This window comes from Echinococcus granulosus, assembly GCF_000524195.1.
Source record: "Echinococcus granulosus chromosome Unknown EG_S00026, whole genome shotgun sequence".
Classification (NCBI taxonomy): Eukaryota; Metazoa; Platyhelminthes; class Cestoda; order Cyclophyllidea; family Taeniidae; genus Echinococcus; species Echinococcus granulosus.
The window spans coordinates 952,349-962,596 of record NW_020170406.1 but is presented as its reverse complement, the minus strand read 5'-3'; the positions used below and the strand labels follow the sequence as shown (position 1 = coordinate 962,596).

Below are 10,248 nucleotides of genomic sequence, written 5' to 3'. Positions count from 1 at the left end.
GGAAAAAAAAGATAATCATCACGAAAATACGAAAAGTGCGATGGGGTTAAGGATAGGGTAAGACTGCATTTCTTTTTTTCATTCTCTTTAGTCAGTCAGCCAGTAAGCCGTTCAGCCATCCATCTATACATTTCCATTGGAATACATGTTTGCTCAAACGTACCTTTTACGTGAGTAACAGTCAGAAGGTGCAATTTTTTTGTTGGATCGGACGCGACCGGCTCCCGAAGAGGATACCCACTCTCAAACTTAACCTGCGATATCCGTGCCCATTAAATAATCGCCACCCGATCAAGCATGTCCTCGTTCAACCTATCTATTCCTTCTAGGGGCGCAAATACTAGGGAGAAGGCAGTGAGTGCCATACCTTTTATACTTTTCCCTCTTGCTATTCCCTTTCTTCCCCTTTTACTTATCCATAACCAATCCTGTTCCCGTTCTAACCAAATTGCAGATCACATTGGTAAGTTTTGAGGCAGTTTGCTCAGTGGGTTCCTATATTGCATGGTAAGACGATATATAAAACATTCTTTTTGTTGACAAATTGACTGTTTTTGAATGATATATCAAGAACACGAAGATTGTCTTCCAAGCGCTTAGCTAGATCGATTTGTAATTGGATGAAGTATCGGGAGAGGAATTATAGTTGCTGTTTATTCATCAGTATGCAAAAAATTCCTTTTGCAGTAAATTGCACACATATAAGCCCACATGGCATGGTCTTGTTGAGATGACGTGATGTATAACTTAGAAATATAGTAGGGGGTGATTGAATTGAGTGGGAAAGCGCTCGCGAATAGCCACTAAAGAATGCTTCGCTGCCTTAAATAGCGCTGCAATTTAAAAGCTGCATCCTATTACTAAATGGTCATTTAGCCAGTCAGCTATAAATCAAAGCTACGCGGTACACTTTTGTAACACGGGATTTAATTGTGAGGAAAGAACACATTTGCATTGCGTAGTGTATGTTTTGTGAGTTTCATTGACTTACTAGCTCCCACCAGGACTTTCTTTTCCAACATTATTTCGGTACAAACCAACTAGCTTAGCACTCACATTCACTATGCCACCAAATTATGTTTGGCGCGTAAACCTTCATTTACTGTAATTAGTAGCAGCAGGCAACTGCTCCTTACTCTAAAGTAGAAGTTAAAATGCCCCTTCCTCCGCTCATTGACGAGGCACAGAAACCCCAAATTTAGTTAAATAATATGAACCAGTCCTAAGTGATACTTTCTACTACCGTATGCTACATTCTCCTTAAATACTGTACGTCAAGTTTGACAAGAGGCTTCTGGAGCTTTGGGAGCGTTCTTTATTTTGCCATGCCAATTAGTTTAAACGATCAATTTTTGGACTTATAATGGGTTTAAAATAAGTAAAAAGTACTAAAGCGTATGATACAGATTTCCGTACCGACCGATGCCCTTGATTTTACTCTGATACAGTGGCATGCATTTTATGCGTTTTAAGAGTCATGTATAGTCAATGCAGTGAACAGTATTGATAAAAATGCCGGCCTTTTTGAACACTTGATACCCTAGACCGGTGTTACTTCCTATTCGGTGACGTAAATCAAAGTAGGCAGTCTTCCATAATGAAATACTATCATTTTCTTTTGAAAATAGATAATTCCCAATAATATCCCTAAAAGCAGATGTTTTGTAGCTTATGTATGTTACGAAATTTTATATGCATGGGTTCACATGATTGGAAAAGTAAAAACCTAGTAAAAAATTTATTTTATTAGTGGTCACATATCTCTGCATCCGCTACATTTATGAAGATTAAAGTGATGTTCTGCTGCTCGGAATGTGTCAGTCCTTAAGAAGTAATAATGGCAACATGAAAATCCCTTCTTATAAAATATAGGAATGATATATTAAACGCAGATACGGATTCCGTGGATTAGTTTTCATAAAAAATATGTCATTATTAATAATCACATGCTGTCGATAAGCATCCGGTGAAATTCACCGAACAGTATTTTAGACTACAAGTCTATGGTATTTCAGTTGTTGTGATGGATTCTTTTAAGCGTCACATTGACACTGCAATAGTAAATGTACAAACGCACAATGCATACCAAAGTCACCCTATATGCTTTATAATTAGGCATTTCAAGCATAACTTGTCTTGCATGGAGATCCCTTAGCGGCCTTTGACAAGATTCGGCTACAACATCCTCTGATTTTCATTTAAATACCACTTTTATGGTTAGGCAGATTTATATGTCTACCGCTAAGGTTAGACTGAGCGCTAAATATCATATTTGAATACAAAATAATTCATGGTAATTTAGTAAGCTGTGAGAACTATAAAAGGTCATATTGCAGGGGCAAGTACTTTAGTTTTGTATTTACATCTTTGAAAAGGTGGTGGAAAGTAACCAAATGGTATATGAAAATGAAAGCGATATTTTCTCAAATCTCACAAGGCTGCCTCCGTACCCTAATCGCCATCATCATGGACTTGCTTCTGGCATATGCAGAGCATTCCACATGCATTGTGTGTGCGTGAGTACAAAGAGCACAAATATGAAATTATTTTCGACTCATTTCTATTCTTGATTTGAATTCTAAATGTGGTCATCAAAAAGACACTGTTAGAACTGAAAGTGACTGCCATTCTTTTCAACACCTAAGCCTGCAAATATCTACACCGCCGAGACGAAATTGGTGCATAATTTAAGACTAGAAACTTTGACACGTAAGGCCTTGTAAAAGCTGCATTTCAGAACTCTTGAGAAGAGTGCGAGACAAACTTTTTGCGATTATAACTTAATCAAGCTTAACAAGTTCATTTTTGAGCAATTTACAAACAAGAAATCTTTGAGAGGTCATAAAGCCATCATATTTTTGTAGTTTGGACACTTCCAAGCTCGCTTTACTAAGTACCTCTTTTAAACGAAAAGCTTGTCTTGCAAGTAACTGTGCTGTTATGAGGGACAGACCTTTTTTTACCTTTTTTCACAAAAAAGTCCCTAATGATTGCATGTGTTATTTGGAAAAATAAACATGGCGCCAAATATGTACCTGACTTTCGATGTCGATGGATTTATTTTGGCTATAATACGACAAATATGTTTAAAAGTGCTTTAGGCAAATAGTTGAAAGAGTTTACGTAGACGAAGTTCATGCTGCTCTACATTTGGTTTGTTAAAATATCTTCATGTAACCCTTGCGATTCCTTGAATGCAGGCAGTTATTTGTGTGTTTGTTGGTATTGCATTTTGGAATGTGTTTTCTACAACTTCCCCCACGAAATGATTTAAATTTGGTCCCAAAAGCGCTAAGGCTTCTCGTAAAATGTGCGTAATAATTAATAAAGATGCAGCAGTAGAACTCACTCAAGAGTAAGTCATTCAATGCCTTGACGGCTTCAAATTATTTGGCTAGAGAAAGGCCTATTTATATGATTTCCTCTTTATTTCTGTATTTCACCCTACAAAAGGCTTCCTAAACTTCAGATAGCTGACTGCCTCACCGATTGAGTGATACGTAATTGGAAACGGATGTTGTACTGCAGCGTCAGCTAACGGAACAAACACAACATTGACAACCATTCCTAACTATTCCTCTATTCAACCCAAACACATTTTGCACTTATAAGGCACATATCCCATCAGCTTCACGTGATGGTGTTTTGTAAGTCTGTGTTTGTGGTGCATGGTGGACTGGCTGAAGGACACGTAACAATGTGTTCCAGGACCCATTCATTTATCTACCAGACACTAATAATTGCAGCTAAGAGACGTGCATGAAAAATTTATCTTCTTCAGAAGTGGCAGATTCACTCAGTCTATTAAAAAGCACATTTTGTTCTCAGTCAGGCATGATTATGTAAAAGTTCAAAATGCGTTCTACCTCGAAGTATACCTGTAGCAATAATGGTACCGTTGCATCATGCTTATTATTCAAATTATATTTGCCCAAGTAATGGTGAATGCCCATTCTTGGCGTTTGATAGGTACATGGCCACAATTAGAAAGAATAGTTAGGAAACAAAGTGAGGTTGGATTGGAATTGGCTAGAGATGGATAGCTTACGTTTAAAGGTGAAGCTTTGGACAAAAGCAAAATTAGTGGTTATTTTCTGCTTCGGCAGGAAATGGCTATGTTTTGGACTCTAATATTGGCTACGCCAAAAAACGCCCATTTTTTAATTCTGTTTAAGCTTAATGCTAATTATCAAAATGTGCGAACTTATTTGATCACCTTTAATTTGTAGGTCCAGTTCTTTAGCAAACTTGCTCTGCAGCTCATTTGTAAGTCAACCAAGAAATGGATTATAAGTTCATTTTTAATTATTATTATGCTTGTATCACTGCAGTGTTTGTTTAAATTAAGACCGATTTAATTAGCCCCAACTGTGATTACTGTCGTTACACCTGCAAAAACAACCAACAAAGTCATCACACATCTGCCGCATGGAGACCCTGTTGTTATATATCAGTAAAAATACGGAGGAAAAGTTAACTTCAAAATTTATTACATCATCCGCAGGGTTTTGGCAACAGTTTAGAGGACAGGTTCTCTGTCAAGGTTATTATTTGCTTAAAAAAATTTAAGAAGAGAAATCCGATTTTTCATGTGAAGTAATAACTGGTAAAATCCACCTAATGTCGCCTCTGGAATAAAATAATTGCTTGAAGTTTCGCAGCGTTCGAGACTTATGAATCCAAGTAGTGTGGTGCTTGGAGCCTGTAAAGATAGAATACTCCGTGTAAATAAACGTTACGTTTCGTTGTCAAAAAAATGATATACGCTGAAGTGGAACCAAAGGAATAAATAACCAAGGTATAGGATCTTTGTATGAGATATTAAGGGCATTTTGTTTTAATTAAGTTTTGTAGTCTAAACTAGTTTTAGTGATAAATCGAGACAAATATGTCAAGGTGGGAGAGAAGTACTCCAGAACACATCAAACCAAAGCACAGGCTCAGCAATGATGGCGCGAAAATAGCAGTTCAGTCAAGAGAAGTCATTTTTTTTAGAAACGGTTTTAAGTTGAGTGCGTTTATTGAGTAAATGAGGGTGAAATTAGTGGCAAACCAAAATAATCAACTTTTACGAAACAAACAATGAGATGACGTAATTCCAAATGAATTGGATAGTGAATGAAAAAAGTAAAAATTTTATTATTAGTTTCTCTAATACGTCCAAATTGAGCCTGAATGATGCTAAGGAAGAAATTATGTATTATGAAATCGGCAAGGATTTCAAAGCTTTAATATATATCCGATTTACAGTAATAACTCTCAAAAGTGATTCGTAGAGGTTAATGTGTTTTTTGGGAGTCCACAAAGCAACGCCTACCGTTCTCACGCATGTGGATCAGTCGCACGGATGAAACAGGACAACCATGAGGGGACTAGACGTGTCTCCAGCCGCTGCAGACATTTGGGACGCCCTAGACTACGAGTGACTCATGCATGGCCAGACAATTGAAGTACAATCATGCCATTAACGTTACCTGCATTTACATTAATCATCCGAAACTACATGCATGCTTGTTTTACCACAGGCATAGAGGGTGGCTTTCGCGTCGTCACCGCACGCCTACGACTTGTATGCAGTCTCAAGGGGCACATTTGGCAGGAGCTTTTGACCTCTCTTCTTTGGACTGATCATGGTAGAATTAAACGGCTACTTTAGTGCTGCTGATGCAAACTACAGACGCTTTAAATAGCGGATATAGACCCAGGTTGTAAGCCTAAACTAATCATTTCTCTTATCAATTTTCAGTACCAGTGGGTAGCTTAATTTGGTTTAAGAATTTTTACAAAGGAAAATTTGGAGAAGAAAAACTGAACATTTAATTCAATCCAAAGAAGTCTCTTCTTGGTCGGTTACGCAAAATAGGTCCCAAATGTCGAAAACTTCCGAAAATATATTCAAACCGTGCAAAGAATGTCTGAATCACATTAAATCGCTACCTGTTTGAGTGCATTTTCTCGCGCTGATACTACTTTACCCGATTGGGTAATGCATAAATCAAAGTTTAGAGTAATTCAAACGGTCAAACAGACCGTGGTAAAAGTAGACTGTGTGGTAGTAACGTTCTCTAGAAGACAATTTTTTACCACAAAACTGACAGCCATTAAATCGAATCACAATAGCTTGCCTTGATAAAAAGGCAGCGTCTTCATTCTGGGGTAGTGTTAACTATGTTGTCACCAAGACCTCAAAGAAAATGCGTCTTTTGGTCGTGAAGACATTACTTCAACTTTGTTGCTTAAATCCCATCCACACTATTCAAATAATTGTCATAAAATAATAAAAAACGCGCGTCGCATATTGCGAGCTACGGCACCAAAGTCACCTGCAGTGAAATGGCCAAATAAAACAAATGTTCTTTTGCCCCTAGGCATTATGTCTGTGTTTTAGTTTTTTAAGGAACTTTTGGCATTATGTTTTTTTTTCCTTTTTAGCAATAGCCATTTGCAAATTTTGCGATTATATAGACGTATCAAATAGGATGATAAATCTTCATTGGGCAGGAGTCGCTTAATCTTTACTAACTTTTACTTTTATTTAAGAAAAATTAACAAGCTTTGTAAATTTAAATAAGATTTGTCTAATGTCCTACTCAAAATCATTATATTATATTGCATCATTAGTGATATTATTAGAACAATTGTTTTTTGCATAAAAGAAATATTTCAATGAAAACTTGGAATAAAAATTCATGTATCCATCTTTTTCTTTAAATTTTCAAAAAAGGTGCGTAGGATAAAATTAGCAATAGTGCCTCATACCCTACCATTTCTCACAATCTGGAAATACAAGAACGAGGCTGATTTTTACAGAAGGAAATATAAAGTAACGACTGCAGCTTCATCGTTCAAAATCAAGGAATATATTCTTGCAAAAGAACTAACCGGAGTTAGGGTAGTTCAAATGGGTTTTTTTCGCCGATTATCGTTTCTAGGGCATTTATCACCGATGTGCACCAATTCCTTGCCGCATTTTTTCCGCTAAAACGCGCATAGATACAAGTAAAGGTATAAATGGTAATAGAGCACTTTATAATTTGCTTATTGTAATGCTGTGAAGCAGCCATCTTCACAAAAATATGTGACGATTACTGGGTATATGACTAGTTTTAAAACCAAAAGGGTTTGTTGTAGACGATGGAAGTGTATTTCCTCAAAGTGTAGGGTAGCCAATTAGGCTTGTGAGGCTGCAAAAAGCTTCCCGTAGCAGTTTACTTATTTGATTACCCAGCACTACGGTCTATAATCCTTTGCTAATTATACACAGGCCTCTAAATTTTGCTTTGATATAATATTTTGTCTTAGGAGCCAAACGAATCCTTGATTACGCTCTTTTGTACCTCACTTTTATTTCTTAACCATGTAATCTGTTAAGCACTTAATTATCTGATGCCATGAAAAGGCGCAAACCAGTACTAGGAGAAATATGATCAAGGAAATGCGTGAGATGGAGTACGTTTGTTAAAAAAATCACATTTTTACTACTTGGCGTATGTTGTGTGAGTTCCATCGACCTACTAGCTCCCACCACTACTGTCTTTCCCAACATTATTTGGGTACAAACCAAATGGCTCAGAACTCACGTCCAACGTGATTGAAAGCTAGGCTTGGCATGTTAACCTTCATTTATTCTAATTGGTAACAGCATACAACTTCCCCTCACTCTGAACTTAGAGCGTTTGCCCCCCACCCCCCTCTCTTTAAAGATAGGCAGAATCCCCCCAAATCAGATGAATGATTTGAACCAGTTCTGGGAAGTACTCCTGCTGCTGCATGATATGCCCACCTAAACTACTGAGTGGCAAATTTGGTAAGAAGCTCGTAAAACTTAGAAACTGAGCCTAAATCCGTCAAGCAAGTAAACGTTAACCCGACCCATTGGGTCCGAGTGTGTGAAAATAGGCATCAAAGTGTCTTTACTACTTCAAGTGAACTTTTTCGAATGTATTTTTCTCCCTTGAAGGTTAAGTCAACTTGGCAATTAACAAGATTCATCAAATTATTTCGTAAATTCTTTTCTTAGATCAAAAATAAACTAAATTAAACTTCTTCATGAGCAAAAAATACGAAATTTTACACTTTTTCTGCAAAATGTAGCTAATTGGAAAATTATGCTATGAAAACAGTAGTCCTTATTTTATAAAGCGGTAGTTAACCATGAAATAGGGTTTTACGAACGTCTTAGATAATTTGGCCTTGAATAGATAGAGGTCAAGTACCTTCGCTTCCTCTTTACTTACCTCATGATTTTTAATTTGTTTTTTCTTTTTATGTTAAAAGTTGGTACGACTTGTTACGAAGAAAAGTGGTCATTTTTATAACTCATCTGGATGCCGTGTGGAAAAAAGAGGCTAAATTTAAAGATTGCTTGACTTTCAACTCCCGTGAACTCACTTCATTTATTTAAGTTAGAATTTCATGTTGGCTAAAATCTATACTAACCTCCCATAAACAGATTTAAAACCCAACGATTCGTCAAAATATGGGTGTGACCATGGTGAAGGATGGGGTTTAAGTCTACTGATTTATGGATTGGAAATGTATGGAAAATCATCCAGATTTATTTCTTTATCACACTAAACTTTGGTGATTTTGCACCTGTTTTCGATTTGTTAACTCCTCTCAAAATTATGCCTATTTTAGCATTTTCTGCCAATTTTTGCCCAACTCCAATTTTTCCTTAACTGTTAGAACAAAATTGGGCTATAACTAAAATTTTACAAAATTCCCAACTATATGCCAAGTTTTTTTACAATGTAACAAAAGTTTTTTACTCCTGAATCACCGTTAAATCCGAAGTGTTACTTGAAAAATAGATTGTGCAATTTTGCAAAACAAAAAATTTGGTCATCACTTCTCACCCTAAATCTCCAAGATAGTAAGGCCTGACAATAAAGAATTCTCAATTTTCTTAGAATTGAAGCACGGACGCATTGCAAATAAGTTCATCCTTTCAAAATGGGGAACCGTTCAAGAAAAACACAATCATACTTTGCAATGCATTTACTCGAGGCTTATATCAATCACTTGTGACTGACTGACTACATCTTAATGCTATTCACCCAGATCGCAATCCACGCACCCCCAGTAGTAAGTGGGTATATTTTTAAATGGACAAATGTTTAAACTTGATTTTATAATAGCATACCATTTTAAGTCTTAAATGTTGGTGATGAGTAATTGCAAAAACTCCCAACACCTAGCACAGCAATTCCTAGTCTTAGCAAGTAGGAACTTGGTAAATTTGAAGCTAATTTGTAATTAGTACTCAATTTTTAAATTTGAAATTGTATGATGTGGGGATTTTTAAGTATTAAGCGGTTTGTCGAACAAAAGTTACTTAACTGCTCAGTTGTCTAATAATTTATTGTTGTCATAGGTGTTCCGCGTTCCGTCCCTTTCTACAGAAATTACTGCTTATTTACAAAAAGGTGGTTGTAGGAAGGATTGTGTAGGACAGGCATTTGGTATTTTTCACCTAAATAACAGACATTCACCCCAAACATTAGCTATATCAAACATTGGACGCAAACTATAAAATAACTCGGCCCTAGTCTGTCCAGGGTCGGATAAAATGTAGCCACAATCGGCTGACTGACAGAACTGTGAAAAAATTATTTGAAGTTGAATATGCAAACGTTTTGTAAGCCGTCTTACGTCTGTCAGTGACCACGGTGGATGTGGCAACTCGTTGCCGGTCCCTAACAGTCTTCTCTGTAAACTTTCATTCAGTGTTTGGAACAACCTATCTTGAACTCCTGATTAAGGTATTTACTAACTATTGCATTTGGAAACAAGTATGGCTAACTGAGTGCCAAGGCAGTATTTGTATGCTATCCTAAGATATTTGCTGGCATTTCCCAAAATTTCTTCACAGCTTTGCAAGTATTAGCTTAACACTGAGACGGGTACATAAATGTATCAGTGTACAATGTTGAAAGATAAACGCATTTTATGCTTCCTGAAAAATGTTTGCTCCTTTTATCGCATAAATGAAGCCGATCCCACTTGGCAAAAAAATCTTTCTGTTATGCCTTATTTGACTCAGCTAAGTTTATGAAGAAGACACGATTGATAAACTCTCAGGAATGAAAACCAATTGTGGCCTTTCCTGATTTCATTTACTCTCATCACAGAGATCCGTTCATGAAATAAAGCAGTTAGCCTGGAAAAGACAGCATATAGTTGTCACATCATTAGTAGACAGAAATAATTTTCCACAAGAACGAATAAAAGCATTTGCATAAGAAC

At 36.6% G+C, this 10,248-nt stretch overlaps 1 protein-coding gene across 1 annotated transcript; it reads left to right on the top strand. All coding sequences in view use genetic code 11, as the record gives it.

Moving 5' to 3' along the window:
* Window positions 1-5,102: 5,102 nt before the first annotated feature.
* EGR_04328 (hypothetical protein) lies at window positions 5,103-10,244 on the top strand (the record flags this gene model as incomplete). Its single annotated transcript, XM_024493577.1, has 5 exons — window positions 5,103-5,249; window positions 6,725-6,886; window positions 8,764-8,875; window positions 9,730-9,794; window positions 10,134-10,244. 5 exons carry the CDS (start codon window positions 5,103-5,105, stop codon window positions 10,242-10,244), a joined length of 597 nt encoding a protein of 198 aa, XP_024352085.1.
* Between the last annotated feature and the right edge of the window lie 4 nt (window positions 10,245-10,248).